Genomic DNA, 24,927 nt, shown 5'->3' on the forward strand with positions numbered 1-24,927 from the left:
GTATAGATGTGTACAAGTTCTTAGCTTGTAGTTATCTAGTCACTAAGTCATGTCTGACTCTTTGCAACCCCGTGTACTGTAGCCCGCCAGGCTCCTCTGTCCATGGAATTTTCCAAGCAAGAATACTGGAGTGGGTTTCCATTTCCCCCTCCAGGGGATCCTCCCGACTCAGGGATCGAACTCACATCTCTTGCATTGGCAGGCGGATTCTTTACCACTGAGCCACCAGGGAAGCCCATGAGCTTGTATTACCTCCAAGATAATTCAAAAGGTTTTTATTTGAAACCATAATCATTAAAGATATTTTTAAGGTCTCCAGGATAAATATCTAATTTTAGGAAAGGAGGTTATTTTAAGTTTTCTGTGTGTAGACACATTTTTGTACTAACCTCCTGTTCTGGTAGTTTTATGTGTCATTCAACTAAAAAAGGAAATATTTTTAACCTTTCCTCCCATTGAGATATCTTTTATGCTCTGAGATAGAATAGCTCTGAATGTGGGTTTGTGGGTTTCTTTATTTGGTTTTTTTGGTTTGTTTTGGAAGGTCACAGTGAACAACTACTTGGTTTGTCAAAAATAAATTTTAAGAGAGTCTTGATCTTCATACTAGGATTGGGACTCTGGCCCAATCCTTGTGACCCTGAGCTTCCTGCTTCTGGCTGGCTATTGTGTCACTGATGAGTCCAAGCACAGAATGAGGAAGCATCACTCCCCATGTGGGTACTTGCTTGGAAACTTATAGAAAAAGACAAATGCTGTGAATCTTTCATAATATTTTTCTTCGATTAGATTTTTTTCCCCCAAAAGGAACATTTTTATTTTCTGCAGCCCATATCAAGAAAGCTAGTTGTACCCACTTCAGAAACAAGTTATTGCCATATTACCAACTTGGAGTATCCTCTTTATTGTTTTATTTTTTTAAAGTGAGTATACAATTTATTTATTTAAAGTGAGTATACATTCAGACATCATTAAGATGTGCAATATGGCAGTTTTACTAAGGGTTTAACTCTACCTGGGATGATTGCTTGCTAGGGCTTAGCAACAGGGTCTAGTTCACACTTAGTGCTGATTAAATATTTTACTGAATGATTATAATACCAAGCAAGATGTATTCAAAGGCTTTCATAAAAAATCAATTTTAAAGGCCTTCCTATTCAGGCTAATGACAAACACAATTCGGCAGACATGTCAGTTCAACATAATTGACTGATATTATATATCACTTATATCTTTTAGTCCATCAGTATATTATGAAATGATACAGGACATCTAATAAAACCATTTCTACAGAGCCAAGAAATAAATTTCCAAGAAAGAGTGATTTTACAGACCCCGTCTTTTATATCCAATGCCAGTAGGCTAACTCTAAAGAGGATAAAGCCAATGGCTTTCCTGTCCAGGGTTCATGATTCCCTGGTGGTCCAGTGGTTAAGACTGTTCTTCCAATGCAGAGGACATGGGTTCCATCCCTGGTTGGGGAACTAAGGTCTCACCTTCTACATGGCTTGACTGAAAAAAACAAAAAAACAAAACCCCTGGAATATCCTCTTTAGTGGTTGCTGCTTGAGAATGTCCCAAGAACATTATACATCCTCACATACAGATTCCTTTCACTGTGTCCCATTTTCAGTAGGTGTAAGAGCTGATATAGGCCACTGGTGGCTTGATAATCTTGCACCTTGAGTGGTGTGTCTTCCTAATGCCTCATTCGAGAGGACCATCCGTATTAATTTGCAAGAGAGAAAATATAATTGGTCTTACTAAAGATGTATTTCTGATGTTTATATATACTCATTTAACTTGATGCTTATTCTTAAACATACCTACTGAATCTCAGAAGCCATTTTTTTTTCCAATTCCACAAACCATTTATCCTTAGAGCCTCTGAACTTGAAGTAATATTGCCACTTAAATTAATTCATCTTACCTACTAGTCTAGTTCTAACAAGGAAACCCTAAGTGGTCATATCTGTATTTAAAGATGATTCTATTGGTCATGAACTTTTCCAACTACATGATTAACAGGCTATTAATTCCAACATAAAATGATAATATATGACATACTTAGGATTTTAGTGCAGAGGAGCCTGGCGGACTACAGTCCGTGGGGTCACCAGAGAGTCAGACACTACTTAACTACTAAACAACATAGTATTTTAGTAGAATCTAGTAACTTTTAAAATATATATATATACATATATATATATATATGTATATATATATATCACAGATTCAACTTTTCTTTTTGTCCTGGTTAGTAATAGTGAATAATAGAATATCATTAAGTCATCTGACAATAATAATACACACAGTGATGGTTAAATAATACCCACTGTTGCATCTCTACATCTTGCCAGGCTTCATAAACCTTTGCCTTACTGAAAACATTAGATTTTAACAGCTCTTTTTGGAAGGACTGAATGAATACAGAGTTAGACAACATATTCATCCTTCAGGCCATCATAAAAGGCAGTAAGAAAGCACATCAAAGTTTGAACAGTACTGTCACAATTCCCATGATGATGGTGTGTCCAGAAGTGTGCAGGTCAGTTCTGCATGTCCTTGAGTTGGAAGCTGCCTACTTGCTCTGTACCCTGCCCTGAGTAGCTGAAATGATCAGACACTTGTATGATTACCATTGGCAATTTTATGTAGCATTTGATGCCAGAATCTGATGTTTTTCATCAATCCCAACTAGAAACATTACTTGCTTTTGATTTGGGCAGAAGTGGAATTCTCCAGAGCTCCCTAATTTAAAAATATTGACCACAACTTTGATCCCCCGGCTTTGATTTTTCCTGGTTTGGCCGTTTCTATCTTCCTTTCTGAAGAGGAGCCCGCTGTCTCTTTGCTATATATATATTCTTCTCCACTGAGCCCAGTGGGGGCAGGGACTTCTTGCTAATTATTCTGTCACAGCCCATCTCCTGCTCTTGGCCCAAGAAAGAAAAACTACTTATTTGGACAGTCTTCTTTTCGCGTTTCTCACTCTCTGTGTGGATAAAGCCGGGGCTTTCATCACCTCCTTGCAATACTTCCTTCTTTAAACACATTTTTTGGTTTGCAGGCAGGCTGTGGAGCTGACTCCCGGCCTCCTGACTGTACATCGTAATGTCCTATCAACTTTTCTTTTTTGCAGAGATCACCACTGGCATGCCAGCCTCAACTGAGACAGCGTATGTGTCTTCAGGTAAGGAAAATAAGCTTGTCGAGTTTTACTAACCAGAACGACAGGCATCACAGCTGGCTCTTCCTTCTACTAATCAGAACCCCTTCTGCATCCACGTTTCAGCTGCTCCTGTTTTCTGCGCCAACATTTTTTCTCCAGTTCATTCTGCCTTTTTTGGATTTTCTTTAAAGGAGTACAGTTCTTGCTGTGTGTCTGAACTTGGACCTGAGAGGCATGCATGAGAAAAAGAAAACTAGATGCAACTTAAGGAGTACTACACCAGGAAAGGAGATATCTGGGTTGTAACTTCAGCTTTTACATCTTTCTAGGAGTTTCTCTTAGTGGGCTGTGCCCTCCTTCATCCATCACAGTTCATTCCTGGATAAAGTATCACTGTCTGACCTCTGACCTTTGGGCTCTTAATGCTCAGTTGTCAGTCACTGAAGTTGGGCAGAAGCACTGTTATAGGCCTGACTTTTTAAAATGCTGTTGCTTTTTTCTTTTTGGTTTGTTTGGTTTTGTTTGTTTCTCACTTGCCTGTAATATTTGCTGATAGCAGTTGTGATCTGAGCATATATTAGCTACTGAAAACCCAACTCTACTAACCCATGTATAACCCTAATTCATTGATTTCTCCACTAGCCGTGAATGTCATTCATCTGGTGTGAATTTAATTTTTTTTTTTTTTACTTTTTCTTATCCTTTGTGATTCTGTAGTTAACAAAACCTTTAGCATATTTACAAATAAATATTTAATCTCAGAGGCCATGTGATTTAACAGCCATTTTCTATCTTACCTTCCCCAGTTTAGCCTCTTCTCTTCAAAGCCATTGTTCAAAATCATAAGAGCTAACTTTCTCTATGTCTTAGCCACTTTGACCGTATTTAGGGCTTATGCTTGTGTTGCAAGGTGGTATGATCCTGGAGTATAAGAGGATCTCACTTTTCTGAGTAGCAGAAAAAGAATGATAGAGAGAGAGAAGGAATATAGAGAGATGGAGATAAGAAAAAATTTGTAGAGTTTCTGAATTTCCTCACCTTTCACTCTGACATTTCTTTAATGTACGGACTTCATTTTCTGACCCCAGTTGGTGCTGTTACAAATCTGAGCTTTTAGATTTATGGGCTGCTTGCCTTGGGAATTTGGAATGACTGTAACTATTATTTTCGGCTATGTGACTTGAATCTTTATAGCTTTATGGTTGCTGAATTTCAATCCTTCTTTGATACTGAGTTGTTCTTAGTTCTTACTCATAAAAACCTTTAGGTCTCGTGCTTTTTTTTTTTTTTTTTGCATGAGATATGTTTTATGTTCTGCTTTACCTAAATATGGTCTCATGCTTTTTTTTTGCATGAAGTATGTTTTACGCTCTGCTTTACCTAAATACTGGTTTTCCTTCTTTAGCCTTACCATCTAAGAGAATCAAGCTGCTGTGCAACCCCAATGATTGTATTATGTATTTATTTAGTACGTTTTGTTTGATCCTAATGTAATCGCTCTAGTGGACCTTGCATGGACTATATTCAGCATCGTGTTTGGCCAGAATGTTTATGCAGAGCAGTTTGCCTGAAAATATTTTCATCCTTCTTTTTTTTCCTCTAAGCATGAAAGTTGCCTTTCATTCTCTCTGAATGTGGAGAGTGTTCTCTTTGGTTTCATGTTTCTTAAAATCAAGACCAACCTAAGAAAAGGAATTGTCTGTCTTACCTGGAGTGTGGATCTGTTCAGAGTAGTGGTTCCAGGAAATTTGAAGAGAGCAGCTGGTGTGTGGAGGGGTATCTTTGCAGATGGGTACCTTTTGCAACTTTCAGAAGTCTTTGTGTCCACACTGTAGAAACATTCCTCTGTGGAATATTCAGATATTCTTTGAATATTGCATATACCTTCCTTTGACTTTGAGATGCTTTCAGCTTTTCTGTTGCACCATTTTCTAGATCTCTTGTTCTAGATGATACCCAAGGCTGGCAAAATTTCTAATTTAAGAATCCAAGTGGCATGACTCAATAAAGCTTCATTCCACTTTTATTTTTTATAGAGTCTCCCATTAGAATATCAGTATCAACAGAAGGAACAAATACTTCTTCATGTAAGTATATTTAAATATTCTGTTGACTAGTGTTTAACCCAAGACAGTATCTGCTTCTGAAGATCATGTTCATATCTCTCCTCTACCCTTATTGGGGAATGGGGTATCAAGTTTGGGAACAGAATGGTGTTTGCTGTTTGGATAGAAATGAACTCCTGCTGTGCTTGGGATTGACCAGATATCCCCTCCCCCTGAGATACATACATACAGTTTTAAGGTAATGTAATGTCTGTGAATGTTGGAATATAATTGCACCCATTCTGAGGCCTAGTTCTGGATGAGCAACAGAGAACATTGTCGGTTGTTCTTTGTCTCTTTACTTTTGTTTTTTTAGTGTTTCGTGATGCCTTCAGCAACTGCCTAAGGCGTAATACCCAGCTGTTTGGGATCTTTATTCCAAAGCTCCTCAGTTCTCATATAAAGTCTGTTGTGATGGATTTTGGAAACTATATATAGATGCCCTTGATTCAAATTTGATAGCAAGTGACTAATTATGAAAATGTTTGAAAGCAAGTCCCTAGGCAAGATCTCAGATTAGTTTTCAAATGTTTAATGTGAAATGTGCTTTGTGCTTGTGGAGGTCTACAACTGTTAGATTGATTGGTGCTTTGCGCTGTATCAGGGGAACTTAAGAAGTTAGCAAGGACTAGTAAAAATAGTTTTGATACTTATAAATTGTGAATAGCCTAGAATTAAATTTTGATATGCAACAGGGGAGTTTATCAGGCCTTGAAAATAAAACTTACAACTACAGTCTTTCTGTCCCTGATTGTAGCTCTTTATTTAAAGCTTGTAATTATTCTATTCTAGCCCAGAGAGTGTGTTTAATGAACAATTTCCTTTCTCTATCAGCCTTGTATAAAATACTTGAACTTACTTGAGGCAATTTCCATTGTTTTGCCAATCGGTCTAAATATCCAGTTTGATTTTAAAATCCATTTGGGTTGGTGATACCCAGACTGTCACAATACGATGTCAGTGTATTTTTATTACATGAAGTATGATGTTTTGACTATACTTTAACTAGATAAAGCATTGTTTAACTGGATTGATGGCAATAATCTAGTAAGATCAAACAGGAAAGGAAATGCTCAGATTAGATTGACTTCCCCTAAGGATAAGCATTACATTCTCCAAAATGATAATCCTTTCTGGGGAGTTTAGGATATTTGTTATTTAATTCTCATTAGGAAAAGATTAGAATAATTATGTAGATTTTAGCTAACTAGTGTTGAGGAATCATATTGAGCCTTGTTTTCTATTTTTGAGTGTTTACTAAGCAAAAGCAAACACTAGGATTTTCTCTCTGTCATTTTGTCTGGGAATCATTTCCCCCCTGCATGATTCACTGAAAAAAGTTATTGAAACTCTTGTAATTGGAACCCTTCATCCTATCATTAATGGGATGGATGTGATTCTTAAGTATATCTGAGTAGTTTGGGAATGGAAGAAATACTTAGGGAACTGAAATGAATCTCTCAGTTTACATTTCTGTTCACTGCAACACTGTGGAGAGAGAAGTCATTTTGAAATTTGACTCTGATCTTTAACTCTCAGCAGAATTAGTTCCTGATACTTGGTCAGGGTTTAAAAGTAAGAAAGAAGGCTTTGTGTACCGTTGCGTTAAAACATTTCAGTGACCCATTTCCGTATGTCACTCCCCACTCCTGGGGGGGTCTCAGTAAATACTGCTGAGTTGATTAATGAATTTTTTTTTTGGCATATTGTATCCATTTAATGAATACATATTTTAATCTCAAAATTATGTTCTGTATATTGGAAATATAAGCCAATAGTGGCAGGGTCCTAGGTCCATGCCAGCAGCATGCAATACTCAGCTCCTCCAAAGGCCATATTCAGTGGAATTCTGCACTGGGGCAGGGCTCTGATGCAAGCATATCTCAGTTTAGTAAAGGCTGGAGCTGAAACTTGAAGAACCAGCAATCATAATACCCTGGACTTAAAAATTCAAAATATATAAAAGTGTCAAAGGCCCAGGAAAAGTTCCCACAGGTCAGAAATAATCAGCCCTGAGTAGGTTTCTTTTTGCTTTGTTTCAGCCAGAAAGGAGACATGCAAAACACCTGTATGTGACTGGAGATTTTAAGAGATTCATGTTTCATCTACAAACACTTTATCATTTTTGCCCTCTATTTGTTTTTCCTAGCATTTCATAAATTTGGTGAAATAGCAAAGATATGATACTAATCTTTCCCTTTGTAAGGCTCATTTTAACTACTTCCTCTGTGAATTTGCATTATACATTCACTCTTTTTAGAGTTGTTCATTTATAATTCTTTTAAAGTGCCTTATAATAATCTTTTGGTAAGAATTAGCATTGTTTTCCTTCATTTTATGTTATCCTTTTGTAAAGGAGGCATCTGTGACTTAAAACATATGAATACTTTGCTAAATGAGTGTCCTGTTACACATAAGTAACAGGTTGTAGAAAAGAAGAGCTTCAAATTTGCAAAAGTCAGTAGGACTATCTTGTTCCTCTTTTACACAGCATCAGCAAAAAAGTAAATTGATTGTTTAGGACAAACCTTAACGATTTCTCTCTGAATTGCCAGCTGCTGGTGACCCCATTTTGCAGACGATTTTGTCAAATGCTATAAAAAATATAATTGTTATACCAACCACTTTACTGAATTAAGTCCCATCCATTCCAATTGAATATAAAAATGAGAGAAACAAAAATAGAAAGTCTAATGAATAATAACAAGAAAGAAAATAAAGAGAACTTTCTGGAAAACAGTCTTAAATAGTAATATATGTTTCGAATCATACTAATAGTAATAGCAAACCTTTATTGAAGGCTCACTGCATGCCAGGCAGCATATAAGGTGATTTACATGGTTCATGGTTCTCATAAAACCTTCTTCCATTTCTCAGATGATGAAACTGATGTATTTTATCTAAAGTTTCTCAAGCAAGATTCAAACCCAGGCAGTATGCTAGCCTGTTGTAACACATGACATTTTGTTGCCTTTAAAAAAAAAAAAAAGAAGAAGACTTTAATATGGAAAGGAATGAGATTCTGTGAATGGGTGGAAAAGTTGTCACTGATACAAAGTGGATTGAAAGTATGTGTAGTAGATTAAAGTAAATGCGTTGCCTTGAACCAGCTGAGCCCATGTAATCTTTATGTTACCCATCAAAGGGTGGTGAAGGGAAATGAAAAGAACACAGACATCAGATGGACTCATGTTCTTAAGTCTAAATACCAGTGCTGTTAATTACTGTGTATTCTTAGGCAAGTGATTCAGTGTCCTTAAGGCTCAGTCACTGTGTCTGTATAATCATGTTTATCTTAAACTATACTGAGAAGCCTAATATGAACGAATGAATGTGAATCGTTTAGCACTTAGATGGTCTTCCCCTGTAGACAGAAGAGAGCCAGTACTTGAACAATGCACATGTCTCTGAAGAAAATAGAAATGAAGGGAGTCCTTCCATTTTATTTGAGCAACATAAGAAATTATCCTTATTGTTGGAGCAGGAAGGAGTTAATGATTTTTCAGTCTAAATGGTGATGTTGGAAGTTCTATGCCAAGAAATCACTGTCTTTTCCAAAATAATATATATTCTTAGCTAAGACTGCACTGGAAAGGAACTTATCCAGGAAGTCCTCTTTGAAATCTCTGAATGAAATGAACAACTCAGTCTTTAATTTGGCACCTAAAAAAGCTAGCTGAAGGAAGAATGCCTTTTGTCTGCAGAAACATTTCTGTTATAATGCGATTTACAGCATGTTCCCTGGGAGACAGCTTGGTGCTCTGGATTGAATAGATTGGACCAGGTCTACTGGCCCATTCGTGAGCTTCAGAGCTACGGTTCTTACTTCCCCCTTCATCTATAACTGACTGACCTACTCTAAATGTAGACAGAACTGCCCAGACCTTTGCTAAATGATTCTCAGCTGGAAAAAAAATGTCATTCCAACTTCAGATCTTTTTTGGTACCAAATATGAACTCTGTCCTGTGATGGTTGAAGAGCTACTTCTGATTGAATGCAAACTGTGCTTCCAGATTTCTATAAACATGGTCTTTTCAAGGGTGTGGTAATTCTGTGTCTTAGGAGAATGACAAAAAAATTGCATGCTCTTTGGCAATAAAAGAAAAACTTTCAAAGGAGATTGCCCAACTGGTATTACCTCCACTTTCCTGCTTGCCTGGAGAGTGAGTTGCAGATTTTTAGGGCAACAGAGGGACTTGGGAAAAAGTCAGGGCTTGTATGTCAGTGTTCATATTCTTACCTTCATGCTCACTTCTTTCATTTTCTATGTGAACATGTCTTACATTTTCCCTTACAGCTTTCCCTTGTACTCCCTGCAACTGGAATATCATTCCTCAGTTCTGCCTTTCTAAAGGCATTCAGTGTCACTCATTGCATTCCACTACTTGATAAAACGTTTCATCGAGCTTATAACTAAATTATCCTTACCCTTTGTATTCTGTTGAAATTAATCTGTTACAAAATTATTCTTTTGACCCATACAAATATGTGTGTACTGTGTATATATAAATAACTGATTTTTGTATCATACTGTAAATTTTATAAGATATATTTTCATATATTGAGTCATTTATTCACACAATAAATTCAATAATTCTATGACTTAGATTTCATCCCATTTGTTAGATAAGGAACTTGAGACTCAGAAATTTCTGACATATCCAAATTCAAAAACTATGTAAGTGGTAAAACAGAAATTTAAGCCTGAATCATCTGATTTAAATCATGTTGTTTTTTTAAATTAAAAAGTCTTACAGGATCCATGCAACTACCTTGAACTTCTTTTTTTTTTTTTAATAGTTAAAAGTTTTAAATTTTTATTGAGGTATTTTCAGTTGTACAGCAAAGTGAATCTGTTACACATATATGCACTTTTTTTAGATTCTTCTACCATATAGGTTATTACAGAGTATTGTGAAGTATCAAGTGCCATACAGTAGATCCTTATTAGTCACTTATTTTATATATAATAGTGTGTATGTCATTCACAGCCTTCCAGTTGATCCCTCCCCACCCCTTACCCCTTGATAACCATACGTTTATTTTCTATATCTGTAACTCCATTTCAGTTTTGTAGATGAGTTCTCTTATACTGTCTCAGATTCCACATGTAAGCGATATCATATGATATTTGTCTTTCTCTGTCTGACTAGCTTCACTCAGTGTGACAGTCTCTAGGTCTATCTGTGTAACTTGAACTTCTTTAAAAAAGGGAAAAAGAGAGCTTCTTTTAAAAAAGCATCAAAATGGAGTCTAGGTGTATAATCACACTTATACCAATTATCTCAGAGTCAACTTTTTGGTGAAATAATATACTCTCTACAATCTCCTACATAATGAAATGGACAGGAAAGTGCTGAGTTACTAGCAACATAATTCAAAGTTTTAATACTATAAAGGAGACAGAAAACAGCCTAGAATCATTCCAATGACTTGCTCTTTGACTTTGAGAATTAACCTGTTTCAAAACATTGCTATTTACAGAAGTGGGATTAAGAGCCATTGTGCTAGTAGGAATCGGATTTTCAACAAACAGGGAAATCTTCCCCAGTGGTTGTTGATGTTGGGGGTAGATGGGTAACCTTATTCTAGGATGATTACTGTTTAACCTCCTGCATGTGATGTGAAAGTCCCTCGGTCATGTCCGGCTCTTTATGACCCCATGGACTATACAGTCCATGGAATTCTCCAGGCCAGAATTCTGGAGTGGGCAACCTTTCCCTTCTCCAGGGGATCTTCCCAACCCAGGAATCAAACCTGGGTCTCCTGCACTGCACACAGATTCTTTTCCAACTGAGCTATCTGGGAAGCCTTGCATAATGTCATAAATCCTAGATATAATTTGTATGATAGCTATATTTGTTAGTATAAAATTATCAGCCCCAAAGCAATTATTTTCCTGTATTTCATTCTTTGGGGGGCTTTTTATTAGAATATTCCCTTGAACATTAGAAAAGATCCTCCATCTTTTTATCAGCTGGGAGAGGAAGGACATCTCTATTTTTCTTGCTTTTAGAGAAGAATTAAAACTATAATTAAGTGTTTTTAATCATTAGGAATAGAGCAGTGAAGTGGATTATATGTAAAAATTAAAGGAAAATTAAGTGGTGACATGAAGACAAGAGAATGGAGTCAGAGAGGCACAAAGAAAACATCAAGGAAAACAGAGCTAGCAGGATTTTGATGTTTGCTTATCAAAGTAAATGATTGACCTGGTGGATTTCTTCAGTCTTCACTTTTTTTTCAAGTTGTCTAGGGATCTTTTAAAAATGGGAAGAGGGGGAAAAAAATGGGAAGAGGGGCCTATCTATTATTAAAAGACCTGCATGCTATAGGAAGCAGTACCCCCACCCCTCAAAAAGGAGCAATAGGTACAGGAAGGGTTAAGAACAACGTCATAAAGCAGTAAGAAATATGGATGGTGATTCAACTAGAAGTTTCTCAGCTGCAGGTGATAGAAATTCAACTGCAAAGAGCTTAAATATAAATGAAGTGTACTGGCTCATAAAACTGGCCCAATTTGATCCAGAGGCTCAAATGATATGATATGACAGTTTCTCAGTCTTTATGCTTTGCTTCTCTACAAATGTTGGCTTTGTTCTTAGTGGGTTTTCTCTGTCTGATAGGGGTATAGCTGCTCATATCTTGAGGCCTCTTTCCTCTTGGTTCATAATCTAAGAAGAGAAAATCCACTTCTTATGCGAATACCAGATTTTAAGGAAGAATCTGATTGGCTCTGCTTGCTTCATATACTTACCCCTAAAATAATGACTGTATCCCAAGGAGATTAATGACTCCAATTGGGTGGGGGCTGGGTCAGATATCCACTGCTGTGTGTGTGTTTGGGTTAGTGGGACAGATGGGCTCAGTCCCTTGGGAACTAACTGCACGCTGTGGGTTCACTATAGAGAGGAGGGTTCTGTACCTAAACATGGAGAAAGTGGACCAGCCAGGCCAAACCAACATGGTCCTCTATAGCTGATGAGCAGACAAATTTAGAAGAGTCAGGAAATAGGGCTCAAAAAAAAAAAAAAGAGAGAGAGAATTTTAAAGGAAAGTTAGCAATAAATGTTATTGAAAATTATTTAATTGGGCAAACAAAATTAAAACAAATTTACCATTATGAAGAAAATAATGAGTTAAAAAATTGAAGACAACTGAAATATCATTTTTAAAGGACTCTATTAGTACCTAAGAGCTATCATCATTCTTAGGAATGCCCTCTTTTAATTTCAAAACTGTTTTAGCCTCTTCTGAAGAAAGTAGAAAAGAGTAGAAAAATGGGTTACAGTTTTCAAACCTGAACGCATGGGAAGCATTTTCAAATCAGTAAAATGTTCAGACTTTAGAGTTAAAAGCCAGAAAGTACTTCAGATTTTTTTTTAAACCTATGATTAAGTAGATTTTGAGAAATTACTAGTTTCTTTCACTAGAGTAGTTGCATGTTGATTAGGATTTTCTTTTTTTTCCAGTAAGAAAAGGAAAAGAAGCATGCTTAGTCCATTCCATTTAAGATTGCATAGAACAGTCAGCAGGTCTTTTGAAAAGTGTGAACTCACACTGATTGAGGCTTTATCAACCTCAAAGATGTTAGACTAAAACCCAGAGGGAATAATGTCTCTAGTAGTTCGTCCGTGAGCATCTCCCACGGTTCTCTGCCTTATTCTTACTATAATGCCTCTAGCGTAGCCATTGTTTGGGTACTTACTTCATTTCTTTAATAGAGAGGCTGTGGATACATAGGTCAACTAATCATAAAAGAAATGCTGGAATGGCGCTTTCCATTTTATCTCTGTCAGAGGTCAACAAAATCTTAAAAACCGATAACATGGGCCAGTGTGGGTTGTAGCCTAAAGCTGTGCCCATCTTCCTTCAAGTCCATAACTGTCTCTTTTTAGGAGATTGGGTATTTAGATTGGGTTAGCTCATCAAACATGAGCTGTTGTTCTGGTTTTTGCTCAGGTATTCCAGAACCTCTTCTTCAAGCCTTGTAAAACATGACATGAAGAGAGGGAGCAAGAAGGAAGGACAGACTGGCTTTGTTAAATAAAGGAACTTTCATCTGTAATGATAAACTGTTTCATCAGTTTTTCTTTTAAGTTTTAAAAGAAATTTGGGAGCTATTAATATTTCCATTTTAATAGTAAGAATAATAATATATAGATAGGGATAAGCTAAGTGTCTACTAAGGTCAGACAGCAAGTAAGTGGTAAATTTACGATGCAGATTTGATGGGCCTGTTTCTACTATTTGATTCTTAGACCACTGAGGACTGACCTCCCTTTAATTAAAATAAACAAATAGTCAATAACCCGGTTCCTACTCTGTCCCAGCACAGTGCTAGGAACTGTGATGTGTGTTTCTTGGTGGAGGAGGTGGGTGGGAGAGGTGGGTATAGAATAGTCCTGGGGCTGAAGGAGTTTGCAGTAAAGTAGAAGAGCTTATTTGCGGCTAACTGTGCTCTTTGGATGTGAAAATACATGGTATAACAAAGTAGAACGTGGGGTGCAGACTTTTACTTTTTTATTTTTTCTTTTTTTATTTACTATTTTTTCTTTTTTTTTAAATTTATTTGTTTTAATTAGAGGCTAATTACTTAACAATATTGTATTGTTTTGCCATACATCAGCATGAATCCGCCACAGGTGTACATGTGTTCCCCATCCTGAGCCCTGCTCCCACCTCCCTCCCCATACCATCCCTCTGGGTCATCCCAGTGCACCAGTACAAAGTAGAACATGGGGCACAGACTTTTAAATCGAGTTATTTTTTAAATAATATTGCTTCAGATAGAATATGTTTATTCATTCTGTGTTTTAAAATGAAGTGTCATTTGGGCAGTGATTTGCTTTAAATCAAGTTATTTTTTTAAATAATATTGCTTCAGATAGAACATGTTTATTCACTCTGTGGTAAGTATTGTTTAAAACGAAGTATTGTTTGGGTAATGATTTGTTTTACTGTTGTCTTTTTTTTTAAGTAGTCAATTGTTGTTTCTGCCTCATATTTAAAGTTTTGTCATTTTACCAAGAAGTCAGAATTCTGGCATTTATCTCATTTAAAAAGATGATGAGAATCTATCATTTGCCACTAAAAGTAGGAGGAGGGAGGAGGGTTCAGGATGGGGAACACATGTATACCTGTGGCGGATTCATTTTGATATATGGCAAAACCAATACAATATTGTAAAGTTAAAAAATAAAATAAAAAGTAGGAGTCTAAGATTAAGAGGCATCAGAAATTATGTCATACAATGTAGGATTCTGAAAGAAGTTTGGAGAGTTTCTAAAGAACTTAGAAATTTAACTGGGTATTTTAGAGGAGTTTAACTGCAGTGAGATTACTCTTTGATTATCAGAAACTTTTCCATGATACACAAATGGACTTACAAAGATACGTGATATATCTAAGGAGACATTTTTTATTAGGTGGCCTAGAAATGCAATGGCACCCCACTCCAGCACTCTTGCCTGGAAAATCCCATGGACGGAGGAGCCTGGTAAGCTGCAGTCCATGGGGTCGCTAAGAGTCGGACACGACTGAGCGACTTCACTTTCACTTTTCACTTTCATGCATTGGAGAAGGAAATGGCAACCCACTCCAGTGTTCTTGCCTGGAGAATCCCAGGGACGGGGGAGCCTGGTGGCTGCCGTCTATGGGGTCGCACAGGGTCAGACACGACTGCAGTGACTTAGCAGCAGAAGAAATGTATATGGAAAGCTTGGAGCTTCTTGAATTTTATTTTCATTAGGTAAAGTTTGTTTTTTATTTTTATTTCCTAAAGGAAATAAATTGGCCATTTAATTGGTCCAAAGGTATCAGAAATGGCAAACTTTAAAATGTATCTTAGTTATAATGGAGTGATACTCTAGTAAATTAAAATAGTAAATTAATTCGAATTATTGCTTATTAAATATTGAAAAGTAAAATTATCCTTTAAGATGATTTCTCTCTCAATTTTATTAAACTTCATTTCTTAAGAACAGTGATTAATTGACAAGCTTCTGGTCATTTGATCAAGTTTTTAACTATAAATTCCCCATATAGGAAGAAAGATATATTAACAGAATAATCTACAGGAGATAATATGTTAAATTTTTTATAATGTTCTGTACAACTGTTGTCTTGCATTTTTACTCAGAGATACATTTTGTCAACCTGCAGAAATCTGTGTCATTCAAAAATAAGGTAACTTTGAGAACAAGTCATAATTATTTATAATTCTCAGCCTACAGAGCTATAAGAAAGAAGGAAGCTGCTACATTTATTTTTTTTTAATGCTGTAAAATCTAACATATCCTCCTTCTGATAAAATGTGCCCGGAGGAACCCACCTTGTCAGACAGGATATTTTTATGGTAAAGTATGATATGAAGGGAATATAAAGAAGAGTAACTTTACATATACCTGAGAAAAAAATTAAGTGGCCATAATATATTTTTTATAAATTATGTACATTTCCCTCTAGTTGACCTAGATGAATTTTTTCCTCTTCTCTCCTTGTAGAAGCTTCTTAATTTCATGTCCCTAATGCTCCAAAGCAGAAATACATCTTTGTTCACTCAAGCTATCTGCAAAAAAATAAACCACACAAAGAGTCCTTGGGTATGTTTTAGAATGAATAGATCATGGGGGCAGGAGAATTAGCTTGTATGTGCAAATGAGGCTGTGTGAAAGCAAGATAAGCTTTAGGAAGAAAATAGGTAGCTCAAGGGCACATAAGCGGTTTATTCGAGCCTTTAAAAGTGTCTTTACGGTGCAGGTAAAGGGAACTGAGATTTAAAATTGTTAAGCTTAGTACAAAAATAGGAATGAAACATCACATCCACTCCGTGTGTACACATAGGAACAAGTATTATGGCAAATTTTTCTGCTCTTTTTTTTTTAAGTTTCTAGAATGTTGGCTGTGACCTTTTGGGTAAAAAGGGTATCAAGGATAAGTCTAACTGAAGTTTCTGGTAGAGACTTCATGAAGAATAGGGTCAGCTATAGTCTACATAATTTTTAAAAGGTCATTCTCTCCCACGTTTTTAGAAGAGGTGCAGACCTTGGTATATTTTATTAAAGAATGAAAAAAAAAAAAAAGAAGAAGAAGAAAGTAAGAATGAAGAAGAAAAAAAATTTTGAGTGTTTTAAAAACACACAAACCATCCCCAAACTTTCTTTATAATTTTATTAAAGGCAAATTTCAGACATTTTTAGGCAGTCTCTTTAACAAAAAATGTTTTTAATAAAACAAGTTTTAAGTGTCAAAAAAAAAGGATGTTTGAAATTGTAAGGGAAAAAAAAGTCTTTTTGTAATCAAAGAATAAAAGTGAACTCTGTATTTTGTTATACCCATATGTTAGATCTATCTTCCAATGCCCAGCCTTACTGTCTTGGTGACTTCCTTGCTCTTGCTTCAGACAACAAGCTTACCACTTTTAATTGTCACAGGTGTCTACATCACTTCCCAAACTGGAATGTAAGGTCTTGAATGAATAAATTTTGGTTTGTGTTTCCATTCCAATAACACACCACGATTCTGATTCCTAGGAAGGATTTTTTTAAATGGAAATGATCATTAATAGTGAGATGATTTTTCTAGTTAGATTGTCATAATTTCTAAAAGTTGTACATAGGTGTAATTATTGGAAAACCAACTAACCTTCAATCGTGAAAAATATATTTAAATATTTAAATACTTTTAAATATTTAAAAATCAAGGTTGAATAAATTCACAATGACAGATCACATTGACTTAAATCATAGATTGAAGGTTTCTTCCATTTATGATCAGTTTTTTACATGATGATTTATAAGACTGTTTCACCTTGTGTGCACGCGCTCGTGTGTGTGTGTGTGTGTGTGTGCTTAGTCACGTCCGACTTTTTGTAGCTCCGTGGACTGTAGCCTGCCAGGATCCTCTCCTCTGCCCATGGAATTTCCTAGGCAAGAATACTGGAGTGGGATGCCATTTCCTACTCCAGGGAATCTTCCTGACCCAGGGATCGAACCCTTGTCTCTTGCATCTCCTTCATCCATAGGCAGTTTGTTTACCACTAGAGCCACCTGGGAAGCCCCCGTTTCATCTTAGATGGGATTATTGCAAATTATCTGAAAATCTACAAGTTAACTGGTTGGTCGCTGTTCCTCCCTGTGGTGCTGAAGAGTCATTTGGGAGTGAGGGAATGCCACAGCATTAAAAAGGTGGATTTTTCTTTTGTTATTATTAAAAAGGTAATAATGAAGTATAATAATATTTTTTAATGAAGACCTACCATGTGTCAGCTACTTTCATCTGAGAACAGATAGTATTTGTCCCATTAGATAGATGAAGACACTGAGAGGCTTAGATAACTCAGTATTTGTCAAGGTTATTTTAATATCTAAATTCCACGCCAGCCTCTCTGACTCCATGTCCTCTGTTCTTTTTGACCACTGAGAGTAGAGGTCGAGGTGAACAAAAAAACCTTCAGAAGGTTCCTTTTGTGACCTCCATCATGTGTCTCTAAGGCCATATAATCATTGCAGCTGCCTTTAAATACGCTCTTTTCCCCTACTGAGATCACTTGGACCAGATCAATTCTATGGATCAGGGTTCCTGAACAAGGTACAGAAATATATATGCACATTTACTATGATAAAAGGAGTTAAAACTAGATGGTTTTTGGTAACAAATTATATTTGTTAGATACTTGGATAATGTAGACCTGAACTGATGATCCTGTGCTCAGTCGCTCGGTCGTGTCTGACGCTTTGTGACCCCGTGGACTGTAGCCTGCAGGCTCCTCTGTCCATGGGATTCTCCAGGCAAGAATACTGGAGTGGGTTACCATTTCCTTCACCGGGGATCTTCCTGACCCAGGGATGGAACCCGCATCTCCCTCATGGCTGGTGGGTTCTTTAGCACTGTGCCACTGGTGAAGCCCATGGGTAATATAGAAGGAATTCCATAAACCATTCCTCCTCCACCTAAAAAAGTATCTTGTTAAATATTAAATATCTGAAACTCAGTTTGCTCAAGATAAGACTAAGCATAGTATGTGCTATGTAGCTTCAACTACTTGATTTTGATGATAATTTTCAGTTTTTTTGAGATACAGAATAAAAACCATAGCTTTTTGTTTATATATTAGAGTGATAGGGAAGGTTATTTGGTTTTAACAGTTCCTTCAGTAAATTTTGTGTGTGTATTTAGATTGAAATTTTTTTGTCCATCCTTAGGGTCTTTTTCTCCCCAGGCAAGATGGCATTCTCATGCCCTGCTGCTGTTAACATTTAGCAGGCAGCCTTTTGTTGCACTGTGGTATAAATTCCAAGTGCCTGACAATGATTAAACAGAAAATGAAACTTGAATGGCACTACCTCAAAATCTACTTAATGTCATGTAGGTATCGCTGTAGCAATATATCAGTTTTGAATACATGAAGAATAAAAAATTTTGGCTTTTTGTTTGGGGCCAGATTTACTTTTCTTTGAAATCAAAAAGGGAAAATATACCAATTTGCGCAGAATCACTAAAACAGTGAAGTGGAGTTATAAATAGGGTGGACTATACAAATACAGAATGAATTCTATCTGAACTTGAAACGCGATACTGTACACCATGCCTAATGTATAGCAGTTGTAATTTTCTCATTTGTATACTGATTCTATTTGTTGTCATTCAGTCACTAAGTTGTGTCCAGCTCTTTTCCACACCAGGCTCCTCTGTCCTTCAGTGTCTCCCAGAGTTTGCTCAAATTCATATCCATTGAGTCAGTGATGCTATCTAACCATCTCATCCTTTGTCATCCCCTTCTCCTCCTGCCTTCAGTCTTCCCCAGCATCAGGGTCTTTTCCAATGAGTCAGTTCTTCGCATCAGGTGGCCAAAGTATTGGAGCTTCAGCTCCAGCAACAGTCCTTCCAATGAATGTTCATGGTTGACTTCCTTTAGAATCGACTGGTTTATTTATTTTTTTTTAATGTATAACTGTAATTAAAAAGCAAGCACTCAAGAGAGATGAGACAAAGAATTAATTGGGATTACAACTCTTTCTGCATTGACTGCAAAAGCTTGGTGATCCGAATTGTGCTTCAGTGGTGAGCTCAGGACTCCCTGCAACCCCCAAGGCTCTTCTTTACCATTTGTTATTACTTAGCTATTTTATTTGGCAGGGATCCCTTCAATCTCATCTTCTAATGCACTGGCAAGCTTCCTGTCGCCAATAGCTTAGAGCCTACTACTGCTGGGGTAGGCAGCATAGCCGAACTTTCTAGCTTCTGCATCCTTATAAATAATGCATCTGGTTTCCTGTAACTACATGAACCCTTAGACTTTGGTAGGCATGTCACTGTTAGTCAGGGAAAAAGAGTTGGGAGATGAACAGTTGTGGAAATATTTGCAGGCAGTTATTGTCACTGATTGGAACCTGACTCGATCATATATGCATTAATCACTGGGTTAGATGCTAATGGAATGCTTATGATATTTATAGTAGACATAAACAAGATATATAAAAAGAATATCTTTGCTGACTAAACTACACGCTTAATTTAACATGGAAAGTGCTTGTAATGTTAATCTAGGACCTTTCAAAATTCTATCACCCATAATTAGATCTAATTGGCTCCTCATTTTAAGAACGTCTTTTAGTTTGCACAGAATTCATTGACTTTTTGGGTGTGTGCAGACTTGTCCTTAAGAACAATAAGGAGATGAGATATTGGGTACAGATAATACCTGATGCTCCAAGTATCTTGATGGTGTAACACACTGTTGGATTTGAAATGAAGAAGGGAAAATACTATGTTAATGAAAAATGGGGATTTCCCTTGTGGTCCAGTGGTTAAGACTCTGCCCTCCACTGCAGGAGGTGTGGGTCCAATCCCTGGTTGGGGCAGCCAAAAATTACCCAAAAACAATTAAAAGCAAAGCAAGAAATGTACATCATACTTTTAACACTCAAGTTGTTACTTTTAGGATTAAAAATTAATGTTTTATTTTTGAACACAAAAGATATTAGTACTTAAACAAGAGACACCATTTTTTAAAACTGAAAACTGTTTTTGCAATGTTCTTTCAAATGCACCTTCAGACAGTGTTAATATAAAATAAGAAAGTTTCACCCCAGTATATATCCTTCTCTTCATTGAATATGCTGTCACTGGACATTCACATTCTGACAATGTTTAGCTTATAAACACTTATAAAATTATGAGAATAAAATATTTAAATTGATTTAGATGTTGAATAAGTGGGTTTCTCTATATATTTTCATCAATTAATTGAAAAAAGGAAAAATCATGTTTCTAATTTGATAAAGGAAATTAATTCTGATCACTTTATTGTTGGTTTCTTTAATAATCATCCATTCATATTTGAAGAGCTGATATATTTATGAGGATAATAACATATAACTTGAATAGTAAAACTCACTTGGTCATCTTTAGTCTTGCCAGGTCAGCACTTTTGCAGAGACTAGGTAGTTATCAGAACTAATGTTAGTCAAAATGTTTAATACTTATTTCTTCAAATAACTTCCTTATTGATTACACTATCTTCTACAAGAAACCAGTTTTTTTAAATCAAATCATCAGATCTCTATCTATATGTATGTAATATGGTTTTTTCTTTTTGATGTTTATGTTTTGAAATGTCAGAATTTCTATGCATTTAAAACATTTCCTGAATAATTCAGGAAACTTGTCTACCTAAATTTAAAACTGCATTGGCCTCATCAGTAACTAAGAAGCCTTCATCAAGAAAAGGGACTTCCCTGGCGGTCCAGTAGTTAAAAGACTCCACACTTCCAATGCAGCGGGGCATGGTTTCAGTCTCTGGTTGGGGAACTAAGATCCCACATGCTACATGGTGTGGCCCCCAAAAAAGATAATAATAAAATGTATGAATATTTTTTAATTTTACTCTATCTGCCAGAAACAATCAAGCAATAAAGTTTTTTTAAAAACTTAAAAAAAAAAATCAACCCACCATTAATTTTCTATTACAGCCCAGTTGGGTTGATGGGTGTTTTGTTTTGATATTAATAGTGACTGAGAATGAAAAAGATGGATTGTGTTTTTCTAATAGCATAATTGTCACAGTAATTCCAAAGCCTCTAGGGCATGGTCCTTTCTGGAAAGGAATTTCTGCATTTTTCTTCCAATACTCATCAAAACAAAACTCTTCAGAGGTAATCGCTTTCATAACTGGATCCTCAGTGAAGGAAAATCTGAGAAACTTATGCATGCTTATACAACAAATAGTATTTCTTGCTGGGCTCTTTTTTTTTTTTTTCCTTTTAATCACTCCACAATGTGTCTGCCACACAAATAGAATCTATTCTAAGACTGCGGACTCTCACTTCTGCAGTGCTGGCATTTGTGCCAGACTGGGATTAAGAAAACGAAGTTCCTTTTTAGAATATAACACCTTGGAAGCAGGAACCACTGCAGTCCCTTCCCTCTTCTCAGTTTTGTGCAGGGCCTGGCACATATCGTGTTGTTCAGTCGCTAAGCCATGTCCCACTCTTTGTGACCCCTTAGAACGTACTAGACACTTACCAAACAATTACTGAATGAATTAATGAAATTCCCAAAGGCAGTAGGGGCAAAATCAATCTAGAACACATCTGGAAAATCTGAGAAAGAGCACACATTTTAAGAAAGACATGGGAAATCTTGTTGATGTATGACAGAAAACCACAAAATTCTCTAAAGCAATGACCCTTCAATTAAAAATAGAAATAAAGTGCCCAAAAAAGAGAGAAATATATGGAAAATCTATGGCAGAAGAGTCATTAAAGACCAAAGTTTCGCTTTTCAGTTTAATATGAATAATTTTGAACTTGCTGTAAATGCACAATGTTTTCAAATACTGATTTAATTTCTCCCAAGTAATCATTGAAAGAGAGAAATTAAACTTTCCTGCTGAACTCTGTTGGAGAAGGCAATGGCACCCTACTCCAGTACTCTTGCCTGGAAAATCCCATGGTGGGCTGCAGTCCATGGGGTCGCAAAGAGTCAGACACGACTGAGCAACTTCACTTTCACTTTTCACTTTCATGCATTGGAGAAGGAAATGGCAACCCATTCCAGTGTTCTTGCCTGGAGAATCCCAGGGATGGGGGAGCCTGCTGGGCTGCCGTCTATGGGGTCACACCGAGTCGGACATGACTGAAGCGACTTAGCAGCAGCAGCAGCAGCAGCAGCTGAACTCTGCGTTTATGGTATATCTTCTTCTCTCATCTTATTCACAGAAGAAATAGGCAACAGAGGGGCATCATACTGTTTATAGGTTAAAGTTCTTAGATTCATGGGCTTCCTGGAAACATCATTTGAATGGGTGGGATTCATCATGGCCAGAGTCAAGCCACACAGCAGAATGAAATGGATCACCCGATGTTGCAGATTAAATTCTGGTGCTGGGAAAAAGTGCACTGATCTGAGAAGTAAATCTGAAGTGGAAACTGTGATATGCATGTGAACTTTCACCTTCTCATGATCTCATTTGTTCTTGTTTTCTTCTCTTCCTCCTATCCCCACTTCAGTCTTGTTTGAGTTCAAGTTCTGTAGAGCTCAACAGAAAGTAGTTTCTTATGTCATCAATGATTTTTTAAATTTATTTTTTATTGAACTATAGTTGATATATAAGTTACAGACGTACAATATAGTGAGCCACAATTTTTAAAGGTTATCCCCCCTTAGTAATTATTATAAAATAATTGCTAAGTTCCTCTATCTTCCCCGTGTTGTACTGTATACCCTTATAGCTTATTTCACACGTAACTGTTTGTACCTCTTAGTCTTCCTACCCCGTATATCCTCTCCCACACTGATAACTGCTAGCTTGTTCCCCGTAGCTATGAGTCTGCCTCTTTTTTATATTATGCATTTTTTATGTTCATTTGTTTATTGTATTTTTTAGACTCTGCATATAAGTCATATCAGACAGTATTTGTCTTTCTCTGTCTGACTTATTTCACTTGGCATATATTTACCCTCCAATGACTGTTTTAAAGTCTTCTTCCATTGGTTGCACTTTCCAAATGTAATTCTCAAGAGGAGACAATGATTTACAATCCTGAGAGTGAGGACAGCAAATAAGGAAGGACTGATGGGTATATGGAGAAGGCAAAGGCACCCCACTCCAGTACTCTTGCCTGGAAAATCCCATGGACAGAGGGGCCTGGTGGGCTGCAGTCCATGGGGTTGCTAATAGTCAGACACGACTGAGCGACTTCACTTTCACTTTTCACTTTCATGCATTGGAGAAGAAAATGGCAGCCCACTCCAGTGTTCTTGCTTGGAGAATCCCAGGGACAGCGGAGCCTGCTGGGCTGCCGTCTATGGGGTCTCACAGAGTCGGACACGACTGAAGCGACTTAGCAGCAGCAGCAGCAACAGATGAGTATATACAACTTGCCACAATATCTGACCTGCTTCTGTTTTTTACAGTTAGCCTTCTTTTCTGTTTTCCAAGGTGACTCAGACCTTACCACTCTCAAAATTTGAATCATGTTGTCTCTCTCAGCAGATTACCTCGCTTACTGCTTCAGAGAAGAGGGTGATTATGGGATGGAACTTCTTTTACTTTCTTGCTACCCAATCTGTAAGCCTCAGCATAATGCCAGGCACATAACTGGTCACTTAGTAAACAATTTTTTGGATGGATGGGTGGATGGATAGGTAGATAAATTAACATATATCATGGGGCTTTAAGTTACTTTCATTATATAAAATACAGTGGCCTTAAAATTTGAAACCTGCTTTTGAGAAGCAGGTCATCCTGAGGTTTTCCATTTTTTCCCACCAGACCGCGAAAAGAAGTTAGTTTAAATGCTGAGCAGCAAATTTCCTAATCACTTGCTGTATGCTGGCAGAATTACAGTAATATCATTTCAAGTTGGACAACTCAAGCATTTAGCCCTGATTTTTGACAGCATACACATCACTAAAATAATAATTTCTGTACCCATTTTTTTCCCCAGCCGGAAGTTATTTTGAAACCTCCTGTCTCCGGGAGTAAGTACAGCTAGTTCTAAGCCTCAGATGCTTAAAAATGTTTTTTCATCTTAGAGATCTCTCTCTGCTGTTCTTCTGCATCACCCAATGCTTAGGTAGCTTAAAAAAATCCTTAAGTAGTAGTACATATCTCAATAGATTCTTTGGTATTAAGAGGTATGAATGGTTAACAATAATTTAACTTTAGATAGACCCATACAAGGGGCTTCCCCGATGGCTCAGCCGGTAAAACATCCACCTGTAATGCAGGAGACACAGAAGACACAGGTTCAATCCCTGGATTGGGAAGATCCCCTGGAGAAGGGAATGGCAACTCACTCCCCAGTATTCTTGCTTGGAAAATCCCATGGACAGACAAGCCCGACAGGCTACAATCCATAGGTTCCCAGAGAGTTGGACAGGACTGAAGTGACTTAGCATGCATACCCAGACAAAACCTGGAGTCTTTTTGTGAGTAAAGGGAAGGCTGATGGGGATCCAGTTGGACATGGATACATTTTAGGTGCCTTTAACATCAATCAGTGATAGACTATAGTAAACATTTGGAAGGACGTGGTGATAGAAGAAAAGATGGGACTAAATCCAGGTATTTAACCTGGGGTTAAGGAGGCTTAACCTGAGGATGGGCTATTTGTCTGACCTCTAGTGACAGAGTCCTGGCA

General features: G+C 36.9%; 1 protein-coding gene across 7 annotated transcripts in view; it reads left to right on the forward strand.

The window, feature by feature from the left end:
• NRG1 (neuregulin 1) overlaps nucleotides 1-24,927 on the forward strand; it is a 235,436-nt gene that overhangs the window by 71,623 nt on the left and 138,886 nt on the right. For 5 of the 7 annotated variants that reach the window (XM_070781365.1, XM_070781364.1, XM_070781366.1 and 2 more), the window contains exons 4-5: nucleotides 3,143-3,193; nucleotides 5,209-5,259. The exons of the other annotated variants lie outside the window; for them this stretch is intronic. In XM_070781365.1, the coding sequence (XP_070637466.1) occupies nucleotides 3,143-3,193; nucleotides 5,209-5,259 (102 nt within the window). The remainder of the gene's footprint in view (nucleotides 1-3,142; nucleotides 3,194-5,208; nucleotides 5,260-24,927) is intronic. 7 annotated transcript variants of the gene reach the window in all.

The sequence above is a fragment of the Bos indicus genome, chromosome 27 (assembly GCF_029378745.1).
Source record: "Bos indicus isolate NIAB-ARS_2022 breed Sahiwal x Tharparkar chromosome 27, NIAB-ARS_B.indTharparkar_mat_pri_1.0, whole genome shotgun sequence".
Classification (NCBI taxonomy): Eukaryota; Metazoa; Chordata; class Mammalia; order Artiodactyla; family Bovidae; genus Bos; species Bos indicus.